The sequence below is a fragment of the Geospiza fortis genome, unplaced genomic scaffold, assembly GCF_000277835.1.
Source record: "Geospiza fortis unplaced genomic scaffold, GeoFor_1.0 scaffold40, whole genome shotgun sequence".
In the NCBI taxonomy this organism is placed as follows: Eukaryota; Metazoa; Chordata; class Aves; order Passeriformes; family Thraupidae; genus Geospiza; species Geospiza fortis.
In genome coordinates this window covers 12,842,605-12,864,811 of record NW_005054297.1, presented here as the reverse complement: position 1 = coordinate 12,864,811, position 22,207 = coordinate 12,842,605, and the positions used below count along the sequence as shown (strand labels likewise).

The following is a 22,207-nucleotide window of genomic DNA, read 5'->3' as shown; positions in this document are numbered from 1 at the left end:
TTGTTGTGCTGAATTTAACCATAATTCTACATTTTACATATAGATACTATGGATAACTATCACTTGCATGTCATAGCTGTGGTCCTTTACTTTAATCTTCCTGGGTCAGTGGGAGCCAAGTCCCAGTGGATCCTTCCTGCTACACATCGCCGTTCAGAGTGCCGGTGGGATGGGCAGCTCTTGCTCAATTGCTCTTTTACCAGAATATCTACTATTCCAGAAGATACATCACAAGCAGCAGTAACAGCTGATTTGAGTTACAATAATATTAAAACTTTCGTGTGCTCTGATGGAAGAAATGAAGAGTGGATGCTAAAACACCTGAACCTCAGTAACAACCTGATTTCTGAACTCACCTTAACTGCTTGTACAAATTTACCCAATTTAGAAACTCTAAACCTCAGTGGTAATGCCATCCACACCCTCACACTGGAAATGCCTATACCTGCACACAGGTCTAAAAAGTACAGCATTGTTGATCGTCTCCTGCCTGCTTTGAAAGTATTGTCAGTTGAAAGAAACAATCTTAACACAGTTCCAAGAGGTAAGCATTTCAAAAATCTTTAAGGACTTGATTCCCAAGGGGTAGGTTGGCTTTGATATAATTCATACATCTTACTGAATCCAGAATGTGACTTTCTCATTTTATTATACTTAAGGCGAGGGGAAGTTCCACTGGCAAATACTGAGGCGGAAGTAAATTTGTTGTTTGTTTACTTTGTTAGGTTTTTTATTACAGTGTTAGCAACTGTACTGCATTAACAGCAGTCAAATATAACCAGTTTTAGCCCTTAAGAGCCCAAGCAGTATTCTTACTTGTTGTATAGAAAGGGAGAGTATAGATCTTTGGAAAACTACCAGCCTCCATATCCCAGTCGTGGACTTTAAGGCCAAAAAAATTACAGATCATTAATTTCATACTACCCTTCAGAAGGAAATCAACAGTCTTAAATAAAACTTGCTATAGTTTCAGTATTTCAAAGAGGAAAATATATTTTGTTCATTGCTAACAATTTTGCTCAGAGCCATTTAATAATCACAGCGACACCTTGGTGTAACAGGAGAGGGCTGCAAGGCTTTGAGAGACTTTGAGAAGGGCTTTGCTGGTCACTGAACTATGCTGGGCAGCTCAGCCTTATCCAGGGATGAGTCACAGTGACCAAATAGTTTAAATGAAGCAGAAGCTACCAGATGAGCAACCCTGTCCTGTACAATATGTTGAATTTATTGATGTCTGATAACACCATCAGATTCACGAGAGTTTGAAAATACAGGAGGACAAGTGCTGACAAACAAAAATGCCACTAATCCCACAAAATCACACAAAGATAATATATTTGCCCCTACACAGGATCATGAAAGTTTTGTTTTTCTCCTTTTCTGCTATTAAATAATTCTCTGGCACACAGGAAACCCATTTCATTTAATGATTTTGTAGCATCTGTATAGAAAAGGTATCTGAATAGACAGTATAGAAAAAGCTTACATTTTAAAATACATCTATTAAGATTTGATTTGTTTTGATATAGATAAACATGATTTCGTTTGATTTAGATAAATTTTACTGCCTATTATAGGATGCCTCAGAAGGTCAGACAGATCAATCCTCTTTTATAAGAGACTCTCAGTTTTTTAAGTTCAAATTGCTGTGCATGGTACCACCATATTTCAAGTTATACTTCAATCCTATATTCATTTAAATACATGTTCAGAACCTTATTCTTGTCCAAAATACTTCACTAAAATTCTGAGGTTTAAGCTCTGGAAAGAAAACACAATATGCAGTTCTGTACCAGAGGTTTCCCACAGAAAACCCTTCCCCTACCTTTCTCCACCCACCCCAGGAGTAAGGCTGCTGCCCACTATATATATACTAGCAGTGTATATTTTTGGCACAAACTTACATTCAGGGAAGTAGCCACAGTACAATTCTCATGTAGGTACACTGATGAATTTATGAAGCGCCAGAACTTCTGTATGCCTTTCCTATCACCCACCTCTAGTTTTACACCAGGAATGAATCATTCCCTCTGCTTTTCACAATAAACCCAAAGATCAATTACTCAGCAAACAGAACTGTTGTCTGAGAAAAGAGGTTTCTGGTAAACAAGGTGACACCCAGGGCAAAATTGTTAAGAACTAGTAGCTTTTCAACAATGCTGTACAATCAAAAATCACTTCAGAGTGGCACTGTGGTGTTGAACACTCAGCATCAGTGGGCATGCTGAGTGTTCAAGTGCCTGCCTTTCCATTGCATCTTGCAGGCTGGAGCTTCAGGGGCTGCCTTCACAGTGCCTCAAAACAATTAGGTGTCTCCAGCAAACAAAAGTGTTCCTTATGCAAGGTGGATGTCATTGTAGCTAGGATACACTGAAGAATATACTGTCATGCCTCATAATTCACAGGCAGATAGGCATAGGCAACAACATGGCTTTGTTTTCATTTGGTTTTACATCCTAGGAATACAGTTCAAGTAATTCCACATATGAAAAACTCCCATGAAACTGCACATGCAAATGGATAGGAGATACTGTGTCACCTTTTGCATCTCTATCTTTTACTTGCAATTAGCATATTTGGATCTTGTCTACTCAATATACTCTAGCCTTTTCACACTCCATTCCTACCTCCAGTTCTCCAGAGAAGCTTGCTCAAAGTACAGAGATCAAAGTCAGAATAATTTTGCTAGCACAAAGAAATGCTAGTGGCTTTTGTGAAAGTGTCAATTTTAAAGACATCTATTGACTGTGAATGTTTTAATGTGCCAGCTGTTGACGCTATGCAGCTTTTAGAATGGGCCAACCCCTGACTAGGAAAGGCATAACACAAAGGCTGCAGCCACTCATTGCAATAGTGAGGAATTGAAGGAGTGTTGTTGCAAAGAATTTTATAAAGACACTTGATGCAATTGAGAAAACAAGGATATGAAATGTAAAAGAGGGTTTTTTCTTCCTAGGGCTAGGCCTCCTGCAGTCTTTACAAACTGTCCATATGTCATCCAATGCCATACAACAGATTGACCCAAAGGATTTTCAGAACTGTTCACAGCTGAAGGACATTGACCTGAGAAACAACAGGATAACTAAAATTCATCCAGATGCCTTCAGAGATCTCAAAAAATTACAGGTTGTAAAGCAATACAGCTGTTTCAATATTTTATGGTAATCATTAAAGATATTATTCATCAACTATTCAGCATGATTATATGGTTCTGATTATAATACTAGTGTAGAATTTAAAAACTAGAGAAAATGGTGAAAATAATATTTTATATATTTACTTTTTATATGTAGGAAAACACACACGCTGAAATGTTATAGATATAACCATAAATTCACAATTTCTCTGTGCCACAAACCAATCCATAACAATACATGTCCCTTTCTACCCCCACCCCTTCCATGGCAGGAGCTCTGCAGCTCCCTATTCACACAAAGGTAAGTCTACAATGGGGGAAATGTAAGCACCGCCATTTAAACTTTTAATCTACATTAAAAACCTTAGAACAACATTATTGAAATCCTAAGCAGATTCACAGAATTGCTTGTACACTGAAACACTGTTGTAAGATGTTGCAATAAGAATTCCACTGTAAGCCTTATCAAATTAAATCTGTGTTGTTTCCAAATAGGTCGTGGATCTCCGTGAAAATGCTCTGACAATCCCTCTACCACAGATACTAGTCAGTTTGAACTTTTTTCAACTTGAAGTGTATTTGTCAAAGAATGCCTGGATATTTAACTGCAGGCTAAATGCTTTTAGACATTTCTTTCATTTTGTCTTTGACTCCACAAGGCAGAAATGGAGCCTTTCATACAATAAGTCTGCCAACAACCCCCAGAAACCTCTGCTGTATCTTTCACATTTCCATTTAAACTGCAGGGACAATGTTGTGCTCAGAAGGGCCACAGTCCCAACAGGGAACACATCAGTGCTGACCTGTAACTTGGACAACATAAGGGGTATGTAAATCAGGCACTCCATTCAAATGCTACTAAAATCCAAATGAATGCAGAATGATCAAATTAGTCTGGTTTTAAAAATGTCTTTCTAAAGACACTGTTTAAAAATAACTGAATAACAATTTAACATGAAAAAATATTTCATTAGAAAGTAGCATTCTGCTTAGAATATTTGAAAGTTAGGTTTCCTGAGTCTTCATCTCCTTCCTTACACTAAAGGAGGAAGTGATGCTAAATTCCATACAAATAAGTTTCTGTAAGTAATGCATTGTGAATGTACTGGTTTGTTTTGGACTGAAACAAAGGACCAAACAGCAGGGTGGCACTTCTGAGGCATGTAGGAAACCAAGAAGGATGCAATAGTTTTCTGTATTCAGTTACAGCAAAATGAATTGAAGGGGGTTTTTTTTGCAGGGAAAAAGATCTCTAGTTCTTCTAAAGAAGTACAGCCACTGTAGCAGACGCTTTACTTACATTTAAAATTAATAGAGAACATTGAGGATATAAACAACAAAACCTAGAGAGCCAAGACTTACTATGCAGATGAAAAACTAAGACCAAACTCAGAGCAGAAGGTGTATTTGTCATGTGCCATAAGGCAAAATGGTTTAACTCTAATGGACTAATAGCATTTGGAGGTGGCAAGGCTTTCCCCTGGGAATACTTCATCCCAAATGAAAATATGCAGGACCTACCAGAAATGCCACCTGCTCTGTCTGTTGACAAGAAAAGTCACAGAAACCTGAATTCAATCAACACACTGGATTGCAGCAAAACTCAGCTGGGAACGAAAGCTGATCCAAAGACAAAGCCAAAAATGCAACCTTGAAACAAATTGCTAAAAGCCAACAACCAGCCATGGCCCACACTAGCTCAAGTTTGGAACAATTGCTCAGTCAGTATAAATACCCTTGATTTACAGACTTTTTTGCTGCAGTCAGATCAGGAACTACAAGAAAATCACAGTGGTTGAAACACTGGCAATTAAGAGATGATGTTTTATCCCACAGCGGCACACAGTGACCATGGCCAGCCTGCAGTGCAGCTGGCTGCAGAGCAGCTGGCTGTAGATGTCTCTGCCACAAGGAAGATCAGGAGGTGTTTCTAGTACAGCCCTGAACTTGCTTAGATTATTTCAGCCTCACATTACCATTTTTCTTTACCATTTTGTAAAGTCTGCAATTAAGACCCCACATGTACTGTGTTTTTAGATGGGAGGCAATGGGGACAGGCCTGTAATATGCTTTAACAGACTTTGTATCATGTAAAATTACTTAGGATGGATAAAAGAAAAATTAGGTTTATAATAAACTGTTAAAATTATGAAAGATAATCCAGAGTATATTCTGAAAAACATCACTGGATTCTGTAAACCCAAGTATACTACGCTTTAAACAAAGACTGAGTTTGTATTTTCTTTCATTTCAGGCAATGGAGTCTCTTGGTGGACACCTAAGGGCAGAATTTCAAAAAATCACAGTCTTCCTCATATGACACTGGATAAAATGAATAATTTAGTGATATACAATGTTGAGAAAACTGCTGAAGGATTATATTTGTGTCTTTTTAATACAACAAAAGAGAAATATCTCATTTACAATATAGAGGTGAAAGAAGGAGTCTCAGCATTTTTGGTTAGAAAAGCCAGGGACACTCTTTTTAGAGAGAAAGAAACTGAGCCAAACTTTGCACTGGCTGTCTCCCTCTCTGTGCTCATTACATTTGTTTGTGCTTTTTGTCTGGGTGCTTTTGCTAGACCCTACCTGGAGAGCCTGTGGAGGCTCATGCACAGAAACAAAAATTCAGGTTCAGAACACACATATTCCAACCAAGGTTTTTCAGATGAAACCTTGAGCAGAGAGTCTTCTGCAAGCAAGCCAACAAATATGCAGCATAATACATTCATTTGTGATAAGAATTCTTTAAGAAACACACGGATTTTTCCTACAGAAGCTTCTACTGTGTATGAAAATGTCACTGCCAGTGGTGTACATTCACCAAATCCCAAAGCAGAGTACCAGAAACAAAGCAATATTGAGATCAACATGAAGAAAATACCAGTGTTTTCAAAAGCCCAAACTAGTACTGACAATTATGAAAGCATAAATGCTTATGATACTAGACTATTTTTTGTAAAGACAGACTACCAGAACAGCAACAAAATAACACCAAACAGCAAGGTAAGAAACAACTCTGGTCTGCTGCAGTCTGAGATCACAAAAGCTACACCAGATTCTCCAGAAAGAAAAGGTGCTATTTCACATAACAAACCCAGGCACACTAGAAAATTTATGCAGAGAAGGCAAAGCTGTGAAGAACAACTTTGTCTAAATGGCAACAAAAATATACCTAGTGATGTTGGAGATTTTACTCCACCCAGTAGCTTCAGAAGAGATGCAGATATTGAGAAGTTAGGCATCTATGAAACAATAGAAAAGTTTCCCACAACAGAGCATGATTGTAAAAGGATATATTCAGATGAAAAAGATGCTGCAGCTGATATATTTGGTGACAGTTCTTCAGCTGAAGGGACTCCATTCACAATGAGTGACTGTAGCTCTTTAGCAGACTTTGAAGTGGAACACCCTGGTGTTAGTGACAATCTGCCAGTGTGTCAGTCACCTCTAGAAGAAGCCAACACAGACTGTGGAACTGAGAAGTTTGTAACACCACCAGAGTCTCCAAACAATACTGCTGAACTTCAGCAGACTGCGAAAAATGAAGATGAGAACAATGCCTGTTTTGAAACCACTATTAATTATGGATCAGACACCACCATGCAGGGAACAGTATCCCCTTACACTGATAAAAGCAGTAGCCATGTAAGCGTGTCAGATCCAGATACAGTTAGTTCTTCAAGTCAAGAAATTCCAGTTACATTTGATTATTTTACTAATGCAGAGTCAACAGTAGAAAACTCTATTTCTGATTCTCTCCACAATCGAAGTACAGATTTTGGTAACAGGGTACTTAAGTTGAAACCTTTTCCCACATATGACACAGAGAAAACATCTGAAGAGGATGAACTGCAGTTTTCTCTTCTTCTTACCAGAGAACCACAGCACTTCCTCACCTTCAGTCACACAGAACAAAAAGAAAATGCACCAGCAGGAAGCACAGATGAGCACACAGCCAGGAACTTCCCTGAAAAGAATCATGGTGAGGCAGACATTAAGGCAGAGTCAACAGAAGAAAACTCTATTTCTGATTCTCTCCACAATCAGAGTACAGATTTTGGTAACAGGATATTTAAGTTGAAATCTTTTCCCACATATGACACAGAAAAAACTTCTGAAGAAGATGAACTGCAGCTTTCTCTGTTTCCCAGAGAACAACAGCATTTCCTCAGCTTCAGTCACACAGAACAAAAAGGAAATGCACCAGCAGGAAGCACAGATGAGCACACAGCCAGGAACTCCTCTGAAAAGAATCATGGTGAAGCAGACATTACATTACAAAGAAACATGAGTACATCTGAGGACAATGGCTTTATTTTTGCTCCCATTGATACTGGTTTGAATGAAGTTGTAAAAAAGCCATCGCTGCTGCATTCCAGCCAAGAATCATCTCTTCAACTGCTGCCTGAACACACAGCTGAAAAACATTTAATGTTTATTATACAGGAAGATGACTTGCTACCACAACAGAAGCAGGCTTGTGCAGATGAAATGCAAGGAGATTCTGATGAGAAAAATTCTGATGGATTCACAGAATTGCAGGAAAGCAGCAATCACAGCCTGCCTGAAGAAATGCAGTCCTGTCGTCCTACAGCAGTTCTGCTGCATCTTCATAGTTCTGGGAAAACACAGTCAGAATTCACAACAGATGATCCCTTCCAACTGGATCAGAGTGATGAGGATGCATACTCCTTCTCAATCCCACAAGGTTTCTTCAATGAAAGCACACCATACAGCTCATGTTCCTTCACACAAAAGCCTACAGGAAATACAATCTTGGAAAGCACTGATTCCAGCAAGATGAAGGATCACACTACTTTGACAGAACTAGAGAACCATTCTGCAATAACTGGAGACCACTTCCAAAATTCCAGTGAAAATCTCAGCCAAAAAAGTCGGACAAATTCGGGACAGGATCAGTTTTTTGTTAAGAAGAAAAGAGCATTTGATGGATTTGCTAATATTTTGCAAAGCAGGAGAACAAACTTCAGTAGCTGAAACACAAAATGGTAATACTAAGCTCCCACAGTGTTTATGTCACTACAGTAGGTGCAAACATTATTTTGTTTTAAAGTGAAATTACTTTTGTTTAGAAGGGTACTCGTAAAAAACCCAATAACAGACTTTATAAAAAGCTACTCTGGCATATTAATTAAGCTTTTGCTGAATTATGTTTACTTTCTCATTACTGGTAGTTGATACTAATATATTGTTTCCCTTGGAATTTGCTTCAGATACTCAGTTTTGTCTTTTTGTCTAAAATAAATGCAATATGGAAATTTACATTATTACTATTACTGTGTTTTCTTATGGGACTCAACCTATACAGTGAAATGGTACATACTACAGTCTTCTGCTTTTTGAGCCAGAATTGTGGATTATCTCTGAATTCCTAGTGTTGCAAAGACAAGTAAAGTCCAAGAAGTATTCAATTACATTTCAAAAGTTACTTTTTAATTTGGCAAAAGAGAGAAAACCACCTTTCTCAAAGACACAGAATAGAATTCAATTCTGCAGCAACATACATAGAAATGTAGCTATAATGGGACATCACCTGAAGTTTGCAGATGTGGTGATACAGGCAGGGTAATTTTAAAAGAGACCAAGGATCCTATATCCACTTGAGAATTTTATTTAAGAGGGGAAAATCAAGAGCAGTTCAAAACTGCTATTTTAAAACATCAGTAGCCAAAAAATAGCAATTGTAAGGTAAAATTACCTCTGAATACAGCCCAAGGCCCTTTCAACAGACTCAGTACCACTGATGCAGTCCTTGAAGGGAAATGTCATCATGAAAGGGAGCAGATCCAGTTCTGGGAAAATGCAGGATGTTGGCTACAACTCTGGGAAAACTCTTTCACAAAGATACAATTAACTCCTAAAAACTCCAAACAGAAGGAACACATTTCAATTCCATCACAAGAAGAACAAGTTCAGCGGCACACTACATCACTGAAACTACCTTTAAAGAAAAAACTAAGAACAAAGCACCACTGCCAGTTTCAGTAAAGCTCATTATCCACACAGATTCTTTGTGGCCAAAACAACTTTAAAAATACAACGCCTGAAAAAAGCACTGACTCACTCTTTTTGGTATCAGTGGGTCTTCAAACATCATTAACACCTCTCCTAGGCCTGTCGCCTTCTGGTTGTTGCAGCTACTAACATGTTAACAAATCTAACTATACAAGCAAGGCAGTTCTGTGAATCATGGGGAAAAAACCCACTTGAGTGCTCTATTAATATCTCATACACTGGAAATGTTTTGTCATTTACTTGTGCAACAGTCCAATAGGATTTCAAAATACATATTGGGAAATCATTTTCTCATCTTTTTTTCTGACCATGCGGATGTTGTGGTGGTGAGGCAGACAGTACACTACTTGTGAGAAGCTGCAGGATTTCTAAGATTCCCTTTATGCCATAAAGTTGTGGAAAAGTTTCTGTTCTTGTCAGACAAAATAAATTCACTCCATTATAGTGGGATTTTAACATGTGGCAAAGTATTCATTCTACTGCCAAAATACTGTTTCATCTCAAACTTACCTTTGTATGCCTGCCAAATCTTGCCACTGTCCTCTGCTACTCACCTCTCCATTCTTACTATCACATCTTCATTCAAATTCAAACTCAGCTGCTTCTCCTTCATATTAGTTCATTTCATTAGCAATTGCTCTTTAATATAAAACCTTTTTTATTTTCTGTGACTTCCACACAGTACTGATCATACTCTGCTCCTCCCTACCCATCCCATGTTAGCATGCCCTTCTGTGTACACTCAATGTATAGTCCCACACACACTGACCCCAAGACTGTATCCTCACATTTCTTTACATTTCATCCACTGTATCTTGTTCACACTGAAAATTGATTTAGGTTGTTTGGCCACTGATAATTTTCTAGGACACCTATACTAGTAGGATGCCCACTGCTGTTACTATCCCAGTTGACTGTGGGTAATCACACAAAGTCACAGAATGAGTTGGATAAAAAAGGTGCCGGAGTGTAGCTGTAGGAATTTGCCAATGAAGCCTGAGCAGCCAGACAAGAGGATGCTGGCAATAGTCTGGACACACCCTTCTCACAGGGCAATGGCCTGCCCAGCTCCACAATGGACAGGACACAATCCCTCACACAGTGAATCAGGACAGGACAAAATGGAGGAGTTTTAAAAACAGATCAAGAACTTCAAATACAGTAATCAGGATGAAACAAAACAAAACTCCCATTTTCAAACATATAATAGTTTGATAACTGTCAAGTTACTTGCTGTAGGTACAAAGCATTTCAATCTTTCCTGAATATGCTGAAAATTGGGCTGGAAAATAACCCTTAAATATGAGGAGAAGACATGCACATTTAACCTACACATCACCAACAAAAGAAACATTTTTGGATAGTGGTAGTAAATTTTTCATGATAGAAGACTGTGACTCACCCCCTCTGATAAATACAGACAAGCAACAGCCTACATTCTGAGAATTGGCAAAGCCAATCCCAGCCTTCATCAGAAACATAAGCACAATGAAAAACTTCTTCAGGATGGGTTCTGCATTACAATATTCTAATTACAATGTAAATACATCCACTTCAAGTAATATTTTAAATAAAGGTTGGAAGCAATACCTGGAGGTCACCTAGTCCAATGATCCTTATCAATCGAGGCCACCTAGAGCCAGTTGCTCAGGACCACTTTCAGATGGCTTTTGAGTATCTCTGAGGATAGACTCAGTAACAGTGCATGACAACCCTCAAGAAGAAGAGAGCAGCTCCTGATGTGCAGATGGAGCCTCTTAGGTTTCAGTTAATGCCCACTGCCTCTGTCCTGTCACTGGGCACTGGCTAGTCTTTGTCTTCTTTACACCCTCCCTTCAGATGTTGAAATACTTCAGTAAGACTTCCCACAGTACCTTCTCTTCTCCAGGGTAAATAGCTGTAAGCCTTTCCTCATGGGAGAGAAGTTCCCATCCCTTCATTTCCTTCTTCATTATCTTCATGGCCCTTTACTGGACCCTCTCCAGAATGTCACAGTGTCTCTGGTACTGGGACACAATATTCAGGTGTGGCCTCATCAGTGCTGTGCAGGAGGGAATAGGCATCCCTCAGCCTGCTGGCAATACTTTGTCAGAATCAGGCAGGAACCACTCACCTTCGTCACAGCAAGGACTTGTTGCTGGCTCATCTCTGAGTCGGTGTCCACCAGGACCCCCAGGCCCTTTTCTGCCAAGCTGCTTCCCAGCTGGGTGCCCCTAGCAGATACTGGTGCAGGGGACTGCTCCTCCCCAGCTGCAGGACTTTGCACCTCTCCTGGATGAAGTTCATGTAGTTCCTGTCAGGCCATTTCTCAAGCATGCCGAGATCCCTCTGGAAGGCAGTATGATCCTCTGGCTTATCATCCTTTACTTCCAGCTCTGTCATATCAGCAAACTTGCTGTGCCCCATCACCCAGGTCCATAATGAAGCTGTTGAACAGGACTGGGCCCAGCTCTGACCCTGGGGGTATAGCACTAGTTACTGGTCTCCAGTTAGACTTTGCTCTGCAGAGCACCACTCTCTGGGCCCTACAATTTTCAGTTTTCACCCATCTGCTCATCCAGTCCATGCATCAACAGCTTTTCTATGAGGACCTTGTGGGTCAAAAGGCTGGACCAAGATGAGTGGGTAACAATTATGCTTCTGTAAAATTTTGTCTTGAGACATTTCTACTCAAATTCACTTATTGTTGAAAACTTTTGTATTACAGTACTGTCATACACCAACACACTCCATTTGAACCATAACTTTTTTGATACATGTACCTGTTCCCAACAGTTTTAAATACTGATTTGCTCCACTATTAGAAACCAGGGGGGCAAGATCCTACACACAAATTCCCTGCTAATATTTGATAAAGGCTGCCTGCTGATGTATGTTCAGATATGAGAATTCTGAAGTATGAACCATAGAAAAATCTGAAGTCAGTTTCTGAAACCAACACAAATACTGTTTATTTGTGGGATGCCATTTTACAACAACACCAAGAAAAGACCTAAAAAAATCAACTGGATTAACTCATGTTAGGTGGCATAATAGTATTTTCATCATATTGTGAGTCACAGGAGTTAGCACACCTTATTTATGTAATATCCAGGTAACTAAGACATAAAGCATTCACAGTTACAGGTTAACTGCTGTTCCTGCCACAGCAGTGTCAGTAGGTGCTATTTGGACACGTACACATGCACACACACAGTGGAGGAGTGGGTGAGGATTTAAAAAATAAAAGCAAACAAGCAAAAAAAATAAGCTGAATTTTGGTCTCAATTACAGAAAACAAACCATTCTGTTTGTGGATGGATTCTATATACTTTTACAACAGTATGAAAAGACAAAATCTAAGGCCTAGAAAGAGGTATGTTAGCAGCTATAAATAAAACCAGGCCACAAGCTAACCTTTAAAGCTGCCTATATGAATTCCAAGAGTATCAAACAATTTCTGAGACTTGTGACTAAGGGTCAACAGAAATCTGGGAAAATCTCAACACAAATGAAGTCCATTTCTTGTCCTTCAAAGTAGTAACTTGGGAACATTAATGAAGTAGCAATAAGCTATGACCAATTTTGATTGTGTAAGAATACTTCTGATTAAATAAAACACGTTTGTGGTAAAATGGGAGAAGCCTCTACAGAATTAGAAATGGCTACAGAAAGAGAACCCAAGTAGTTATTGTAGTTTAAAAACAACCTTAAAGAGGTTTTAACTGAAAACTCAAATACATAAATATTTTCAGTAATTTCTATGTTTTTCTGCTTGCTTTCCTTGGAAAAGATAAAAAGTGAAGAAATAACAGCAATAGAGAATTGTATTAATACTTTAAATACTTAGTATTACTTTGCTTTAGAAGAAAATTTAATTCATGGACTGTTTTGGTTACTAGTATTAATAGAATCATTTAGGTTGAAAAGATTCTTAAGACTACTGAGTGCAAAGAGCTCCAAATGTTTGTCATCTATCGAAGAACATCAACTGCTATAGGCTCTGGACACTGTTTTCCTTTCACCAACTGTCTTTCTAATTTACATCTCCCAAACACCAAAAATGAACTGTAGATTGGTCATCAAGTTTCTGCTTAAAGTTCAATAACAGTACACCAGTAACATTAGCACAGGAGCCATAACACTTTTTGGAATGGCCTCCCAGTGTCTTGTCCCAGAAAACAGCATGTTTTGTACATTACTTTTCATAAGGGTTGGGATGGGAGCCCACAATCAAATAAAAAATCTACATCAGCTATTTGATGGCATAATAAATGAAAAAAGCAAATGCCACACTTGTACTAAATACAAGATTAACTGAGTATGTTAGTTAAGTTTCCACAACTATTAAAAGTTTCTCCAATATACAGGAGTAGGCAATGTTAGGATCTTCTGCTTATCAGCATATTTAGCAAAACCAACAGGATGGATAGCACAAGGAAGCTCATCAAACCACACAGGTCCATTTTAGTCCATCTGTTCACTATACATGTTGGTAAAGCTGTCTCTACTAGCTTTAATTGAATCTGTGGTTTATTTTATGAAGATGCAGGTTTATAAACCTGCTGATGGCTACAAATTCATACTGTTTCAAATGAAAGAAAAAATTTTGCAACATCTGATTCATTTCCAAAAACATTCTTCCTTTCCAACAATCCCAATTATTTTTACCCAAATTAAAAACCCAAGTTTGTTTGCTTACACAGCTCAAGTATTTTCTGAGGTTTCTTTCCCCATTTCTTTGCTTTTAAGTAAATTTTTTATTCTGATAAACATTTGCAAAACTGCCAACACCTGGCTGAACCAATTTCTGTCAATCCTGTTATATGAAAGCTGTACCTGTAACAGTAATACATTAAAAGTGTCTTTGGCTCTTGCTTCCATTATTGGAAGCTCAGTTATTTGTGACATACAAAACCTTTTATACAAAACTTGTATTTGTTGCAGGATTCGCACCAATTTGGGCTGAACAGTTTCCTAGAGTCAAAAGCTAGCTTAATGTTTAAAGAACAATTACACCTGTTTCTCTTAAAATCTTGGCAATCACAATTTGGCCTAATGTTAACAGTTATATTGCTTCTAAGTTCATTCTTTGAAGAACTAAACCAGTAGCTCCACTGGTATTTCATTACAGTAATACTATTGTAATATACACATTTACATCAAAAGTCTTAATAAAAGGTGTGTTTTCTTAAGAGGCTTATTGTAAACATTAAATACCACACTCCACTCAACTTCTTGTGCAAACTGGCATCAAACATGGAATTAAGGTTATGTGCATTAGTACATGAGAAAGCACTAACTGTGTATGTTTTACCACTACTAACTTTAAAAAGCAGTATTTAGTATTATGGAAATCCAAATGTAGCTATTTCACAAGAAAGGTAGCATTTTCTTCTTAGCATCATGAAATTCTAGGTTTTGTATATGCATGTATATTTACGTATATACAAATATACACAGACACGCAGTTTTTGTCTTTGGCAGCTGAACTTGAAAAACAAAAACCAAGAACAACAACAAACAGATCTGAACACAAATGACCACCTGTACCATGACAATTACAACCTCCTGGCCCAGGGCGGCAAACTAATGTGCTTTTGCTAAACTAGACTTAATCCTGAAAGGAGTCAAGTCAATGGCAGTTGTTCCTCACTTGATGGGAAGGATAGAACCTTCAACACAGAAGAGAATTTAACTTTCAACTTAAAATGCTTTCCTCCTGTTCCTCTGGATGGCATTCTAGGGAAATAATGAAACTGCCAATACCCTGTAAAATATTTTTACAGAAAAGTAATGTTATTTGTTGTTCCAAAACACCCACTGGCCCTTTGTTGTTAAATGCTCCATGAATGAATAGCATTTTAATAAATCCTTAGGGATAAAAGTTTAATAGCACCTGATACTTTAAGGACCTATTTAGAAATATCAGCACTAATATTAATAAAGAAGGGTAAGGCAAAGACAACATGACAAAATTACAGAACTTAAACATTATTCCATTCACTCATTTTTTCCCAAAAAAATCACTAGAACCATCCCATACAGACAGAGATGAGTGAAACAGGCAGTGGTCCCTACTAAAACGTACTGTCACTTAATGCTGGTGTCTTACATGCCCATTGCCTGCAATGGACATTCTGCCAGGAAACTTGAATCCCCAACAGGAAAGAAAAAGTAATATTTTGACTATTCAACATGGTATTTTTTCCAATACCATATTTTTAAGTACTTAGAAACAGGAAGCTGGAGGTCCTTGGAAAGACTAGTGTTACAAACAAAATAATCCCCAAAACCTTTATTGTGTCTGTGCTAGGGGTGAGCATACTTCATTCCCCAAACCACTTATTTCAGCTAGCACTTTCAATGTCATTGGGTCACTAGATCACAACATAGACCAAACACTCTTGGTGCACCAAAAATTAAAAGGAGTATGCCAAAGGCAATTTACAAAAGTCTAAAACCCATTTTTAAAAGGTACTTTAATTTGTTCTTTTGTACCTGTAACAACTACTGCAGTTTTAACATTAAAAAGTCAGTACTTTTTTCTTCAAATGGAAATCATCTGTGGCATGTACAACTATTACAGTGTTTAAATATTTATATGTATATATATTATTTAAGACACCAATATTTCATTCCTATAAAGCATTAAGTCAGGTTTGGCAAATTCTGGTGAAGGAAATCACAGCATGTCTTCTCAGAAATTGGCATCTCAAATAGTAACATTGAAACCGTAAATAGTTCTTCACATAACTATGTCCAGAAAGACTGAAATGCTACATTTGAGACCAAAAGAAAAACAAAATAACTAAAGTTTCAACAGACATGTAAGTGATGATTAGAAATATGCCACAAAATTATTTTTACAATACATTTCTGCAGAAATAATTCCTAGGTGAAGCCTTTTTTTATACACATATACAAAATTTAGACAGCAATATACACATAATCACAGTGAAGACTCTGGCAAGTTCAACAATTTGTAGTGTAAATACAAAATGCAAAGCAGCCTTCAAAGAGAACAATGCTAAACAGCAAGCATAGCTAGCTTGTTAAATAGCAAACATCAAAAGTTCCTTGCCAAAGGGATGCAGTGCAAGAAAAGCAGCATGCACTTTGATACAAATAGCAGTTTATGGCTAATGGTTGACATAACTGTGGTAACAGTGACTCTTGAGTGGCTGTGCATAGTTAAACTCCTATGTCATCTGTTTTCCTTTATACCATTCCACAAATTCATCCAACAACACCGGCCCTGTGAAGAGATCAAAGAACTGTATTTTACAAAATTTTGTAAAAGAACACTGATTTGATTAAGCTCACAGAAATAAATTATTTTAGAACATCAACACATGGTAGTACTTACAGGCTCCATCTTCATCATAGTTACTGAGGTCAAGGTTAATTGTTCTGCTGAATTCAAGAACGTTACACCACTGGTCCTTATTGATAACTTTGTATTTTGATTGCTGCTTGAGGCAAGAAACAGAAATTACTGCAATGTATTTTCAACTGTCTCAAAGTCTTTCTTACAGAAAATTCCAACTTTCTGGTGCCTTATTATTTTAATCTGTATGCCATCTGAAACTAAAAAGGATTAAACCAGCAAGTATTGAAACTAGTGTTGAATCATGCTTCTGATTAAGACATCTTTTACAGGGCAAACATACAGCAATAAAATAAAGTCCAAAAGCAAATAAATAACATTCTATAGTTTGTTCTGCATTACACAAATCTTAACAGCATTGGATTTTGGGAAAAAGGAAGAAAGGAAAGATAACCAGCTGCATGTGCTGCTTTGGTGGTTACAATTTCCTGAATCAGAACACAGCATTCTAAGCTGTTCATTCTACCTTGGGTTAAAAGTATCAAAGAAGACAGATTAAAACCCCCCATAATTCTGTTTCCAATTCCATACCTCTAGAAACTGATGAAACACTGGAAAAAGGGACCATGCTTTTCCTAAGAGAAGGCCCAACATACACTTGGCAGTATTGATATCTAGGCTGCGCTGGTCCTTTTCCTGCATGAAAAGGTCATAAAGGAAAACAGTGCATGAATTCCAGATTTTTCATTTCCCTCACAGCTCACCCATGGACAAAATAAATTACCAAATAAATAATATACAGCAGTATCTAACAGTGTTTTTTAATAATACACTACTTGCCAGTAAAATTTCCTTTCTTATAGGTAATGGTTTGTTATATGGAGATGTTGCTTTTTATAGATGCTCCCAATAAAAACATCACCGTTATGGCAGATGAGGCATCAGGTCATTTCTGACTTCAGACCTCCCTAGCCAGCAATGACCACCAATCCCCAGCCAGGCTGGCACTTATCCTCTGCACAGCCACACCTCTCACAATAGCAGAGCTGTCCCCACTTCCCACCATATCATTACAACTATGTGGGCTGTCAATAGACACTCAGTGCTAATTGACACCTCCTTCCCCACCCGAGAGTGAGCCAAGGGAGGATCTTTGTTCTGTTATTCTAACTGATTACATGGAATTCAGATTAAATTATCAAACAAGCAGACAGAACATAGTACACTAGCACATTGAGACTCCCCTCTGGACTGTCCAGTTTTAGTTCAATGTAACAACAACATATTTAAGCTTAAGGGCTGGTTTTTTTTTTGTTTCTGCTAAGTAAGAGCAGCAACATATGTATCCAGCAGGTTTGTTAATCAGTGGCAAATATTTAGTAACATAACTTCTGCACATCTCAAAGTAACATGTATGTGTATGATTCCATTTTGTTAAGTAGTTTATTCACCTACATTTGTTATCACAAAATTAAACCAATTTTGCTGAGAGATGAGACGTAAACCCCCACACTTTTACGCCTTGGTTTTAACACTGAGCTACAAATTCACAAGTTAATGAAATCGCAAAAAATAAATCTCTGTATTAGCTAACATAGACCTTGTTCTGTGTATGTATTCATGACAGCAGATTGCAAAGGCTGAATTAAGAGGCATCACAGAATCATGGAATGGATGACCACAGTGGGTCATCGGGTCCAGCTCCCCTGCTCAAGCAGGGTCATCTTAGAGCACATGACACAGGATTGCACCCAAGTAGTTCTTGACTATCTCCTGAGAGGGAGACTCCACAGCCTCTCTGGGCAGTCTGTTCCAGTGTGTGGTCACCTGCACAGCAAAAAAGTTCTCCCCCATATTCAGATGGAACTTCCTGTGCATCACTTTCTGCTCACAGCCTCTTGTCCTATTGCTTGACAGCACTGAGAAAAGCCTGGATCCATTCTCTGACACCCTCCCTGCAGATACTGATAGACACTGGTAAGCTCCTATCCTTTAACCAACCTCATTGCCCTCCACTGGACCTGCTCCAGCAGCTCCATGTCTCTCTTGCCCTGAGGAGCCCAGAGCTGGCCACAGCACTCCTGATGTGGCCTCACCAGGGCTGAGTAGAGGGGCAGGATCACCTCCCTCAGCCTGCTGGCACTGTCCTTCCTAATGCCCCCCAGAAAACCACTGGCTTTCCTGGCCACCAGAATACACTGCTGACTCATGGACAGCTTGCTGTCCACCAGGACATATCCCACACAGGGATATTCTGGATGCAGGGACTGTCTAACAGATCATTGCAAGACAGCTAGCTGCCCACCACAAGGGGAATTGTGCCCTACATTTCACCTGCAAAAATGCACTTGGTATGTATTACAGAACATGCGTCTTTATTAAAAGAAACAAATCATAACTGAATTGTTTTATCATACAGGAAGAAATTGACAGAGCAAGATCCCAGTTCTCAGTCAATAACTGAATGCCCTAGGTACAAGGTTATGTTCATTTCATACTAAATGCTCCTCAGTTCTAAAATTGTACAGACAGAATTTAATGCAGATTTGTTTTGAAAGTAAAGTGGGGAGACCAGCAATTCTGAAAACATGAGAAACTGTTTTGCATTCTGGGCACTAAATCCAAGAGGGATTTAGGGAAAAAAAAAGTAAATTCCATGATGAGCAACGCTTTTCAATTAGCAATAAAGAAGAAAAAGAAACCTGCAAAGGCATTTTTGTACTAGTATGATATAAATCTTTCACTTACTTCCAATCTCAAAAAGTTCTAAAAACTAATTCTCTTTCCAAAGCCCATCTACACTTCTGTCACAAACACCTTTAAAGCAGAAATAATAATGCTGTCAGAATACATTTCAGTTTACCTACTGTTCATACTCTGAATTCTTCCCACACACTCAAGTATTAATGAAATCAGGCTCTATTGCCTTTACTTTGGCCACACTGGTTTTTCATGCCTTATATTGTTACATTTCTACATTCTCTCTCTCAGACTACTGATCAGAACAAATTGTTCTGATAAGCCCTTTCTACCCACCTCCAACTGCCTAATGGCACATCTGCCATGACAGATGATGCAATTGCATTCTTAGCTTACATTCTAGACACATTCCTTGGTACAGTTAAAGGAATTTTTAAACAAACTTTATTTTATCTGAGTATTTGTTTTACACTAATGATAGACAGTCATCCTGAGATTTTTTTAAAGATCAATTTAAGCCATTCAACAGATGCATCTGTATGTTCTCAAACTTGGCAATAACAAGGGCAAACATGGATTGAGGAATGTTATTTGTGCTTAATATCAACACATGGTGTTATAAATTATTTCCCCAAATCTATGCTGACTTAAATCACACATGCCACATGAAACCTTGATGACACATCTTTATTCACAAACTAACTTCAAATGCCAAATCAACAGACTCTTTAAAAACGTTTTCTCTTAAAACTTAGGAAGTTTAGACAAGTGGCTTTTTGCCACAGAGCACTCCCTTGAAAGAATTATCCTTAGGACAGAAATTACACAATCTCCTGAATCTGAAACCATCAGCTTTTTTCTATCAATCACTTCAGTGACCCTGAAAAAAGTTATGCCCAGTTTAACCTGACATCTATAAATATGCCTTTGGCATCCAGTAAGAATAGAAAAGAACATTCTCCTATAGACTTTCCCCAAGTCTGTAGTATGGAAAGTTCAATAATCATATTAGCCAAATATTCCCCAGTTTATACATCATTGACTTCAAGTTCTATAATCTGCTTTTTGTCACAAATGAAGTCACAGCACCTGTGTCTCAATGTTTAAATTTTCTGAGACCACTGTTTGTCCCACCAGTTTGGTACTTCTTGAAAAGAACATACACACTTATCCACCTTTTAAGTATCTGCACTTACTTCTGACAGGCCATCAGCTGGCACAGGTTTGCTCTCTAGCCCAAATATTTCATCAGTATCTTGAACTTCTTATGCAATGCCTTTGCATTTTACATTCAGCAAAACTAGCAGAATAAAGCTTCATACAGCAAAGGAGGAATTAAGAGGTTGATATAGCTATTCTTTTCCTCACATACTAACTAATCCCATACATTTTTTTCTATTCAACTGCAAGTTTCCTTGTTTAGAAGTGAACTACCATAAATCCGAATGCTGAGATGCAGAAAGCACTGAGGTACCAAAAATCTGAGTTGCTAATGGGAGACTATCAGAACTGCTATCAGTTCAACTTCCCCTTATTTTTCTCATTTTCTCATGCTACTTTTTTGGTGCAAGTTTTCTTAGTATTTTTAGTTTTCTTGCACTGAAATCTGACGTTCAGGTTTTTTTTATGTTAAGTCTCCTGTACACTCCATCACATTAGCAAAAGGGATGTCCAAATTCTATTTCAAAATGTTATTTCAGAAAATAAAGTTCTCCTATTACTCCTTCCAAGTGTGAACAGTCTTATGCATATTGGTTCCATTACAGGTAAAATTTCATCAAAGTATGTGTTATAGCAGGAAGACTAATATCAGGGTATTCTTTAATGAATACTGACAACATCATTAAAGCCATTCCAACAATCTTCTGAATCAGTATTTATATCATATCCAGCTTTTATCATGTTATCCATTTTTACGAGCTATGGAAATGTGTGAAGTGTCTTCCTGCTTTATATATGTTTATGCTCACAAAATTCAGAGTAAGAAAAACCACAGTAAATTATAAACTCAGTGATAAAGCTCCAATACACAACAGAATGGGACCTAAATCACTTCCCTGAAGTCATAAAATAGCTTGAGGCAGAGACGTAATTAATACATGTCACTAAACCACTAAGCATTACACATTCTATATACTTTTCTTTTCCACTTTCGACATCTTGCATATACTGTTTCAGAACACAAATTGTTCCATTTGTTCAAAGCAATCTTGAGTGGTACTTTCAGAGAAACTAACTTAGAAGGACACAGTCTTTCAGTCTTTATTATTTATTACATTAAAGTATGTAATTTCAAATGCACAGTACTTACCCGTGCAAAGTCAAAGGCATATCTATAAATAAGTTTAAAATTGGTAGGCTCATTTAATAAAGATCTCAAGTAATCCAGAGAATTTCTCAATTTTTCTGTAGTATCACACCTACAAAACAAGCACCAAGTGAATTTAGAGTCTGCATTCTTATTGAGATGTCTGATGTTCTACGAAAGAATCTCTAACATGTATGCCCATTAACCTGTTCAAAACACATCACTCTGTACAGACACAAGTTTTTGAGTATGTCTGCACAAAATGCCTTATTAAACCCATAGTGTAAAACAAATTCAGATGAAGTAGCAGTCTTACACTGTGACTGACTGGCTTTATAAAAAATGCACTCTCCAACAGACAAAACTAAGAGCTTGTCCATGCATGGCAAACAAACATCGAATCAAAGCAGTGAAAAATACTTCTAAAGTCTTGCTGAAACTATAGAACTTCCTACACAGTTTTAGTAATTCTCTTCTGGAAGGTAAGTCAAAACAGTTCGTTCTTTCTCCAACTCTCTGTGAAACATGATTATTCAACTTTACTTATGTTAATTTTGCCATAAAATTAAGTTCTTAACTGGAGAAAGCAACTTTTAGAGCAATGCAGAGTTACAGAAATGGTTGGTATTATTTAGTGTTTTAAATCACTCTAACAACACACCAATATCTAAAAGATACATGCAATCCAGTAACAAAGATTGTTGGTGTCCTTGGG

At 37.8% G+C, this 22,207-nt stretch overlaps 2 protein-coding genes across 5 annotated transcripts in view; one reads left to right on the top strand and one right to left on the bottom strand.

Annotated features, from left to right (window-relative positions):
* The first annotated feature begins 48 nt into the window (after nt 1-48).
* Nucleotides 49-8,137, top strand: LRRC66 (leucine rich repeat containing 66). Its single transcript, XM_014312377.1, has 4 exons — nt 49-544; nt 2,957-3,126; nt 3,632-3,962; nt 5,391-8,137. Exons 1-4 carry the CDS (start codon nt 49-51, stop codon nt 8,135-8,137), a joined length of 3,744 nt encoding a protein of 1,247 aa, XP_014167852.1.
* A 3,963-nt stretch (nt 8,138-12,100) lies between these two features.
* DCUN1D4 (defective in cullin neddylation 1 domain containing 4) overlaps nt 12,101-22,207 on the bottom strand; it is a 48,917-nt gene continuing 38,810 nt past the window's right edge. For all 4 annotated transcript variants that reach the window (XM_031061722.1, XM_014311786.2, XM_031061642.1 and 1 more), the window contains 4 exons: nt 21,496-21,604; nt 17,076-17,180; nt 16,524-16,626; nt 12,101-16,412 (listed from right to left, as the gene is read on the bottom strand). In XM_031061722.1, the coding sequence (XP_030917582.1) occupies nt 16,357-16,412; nt 16,524-16,626; nt 17,076-17,180; nt 21,496-21,604 (373 nt within the window). In that variant the 3' untranslated portion in view covers nt 12,101-16,356. The remainder of the gene's footprint in view (nt 16,413-16,523; nt 16,627-17,075; nt 17,181-21,495; nt 21,605-22,207) is intronic.

Coding starts and splice junctions, on each gene's coding strand:
- LRRC66 (XM_014312377.1), top strand. CDS start 49: ATGGATAACTATCACTTGCATGTCATAGCTGTGGTCCTTTACTTTAAT. Junction 3,127..3,631: donor GAGATCTCAAAAAATTACAG/GTTGTAAAGCAA, acceptor GTTTCCAAATAG/GTCGTGGATCTCCGTGAAAA. Junction 3,963..5,390: donor TAACTTGGACAACATAAGGG/GTATGTAAATCA, acceptor CTTTCATTTCAG/GCAATGGAGTCTCTTGGTGG.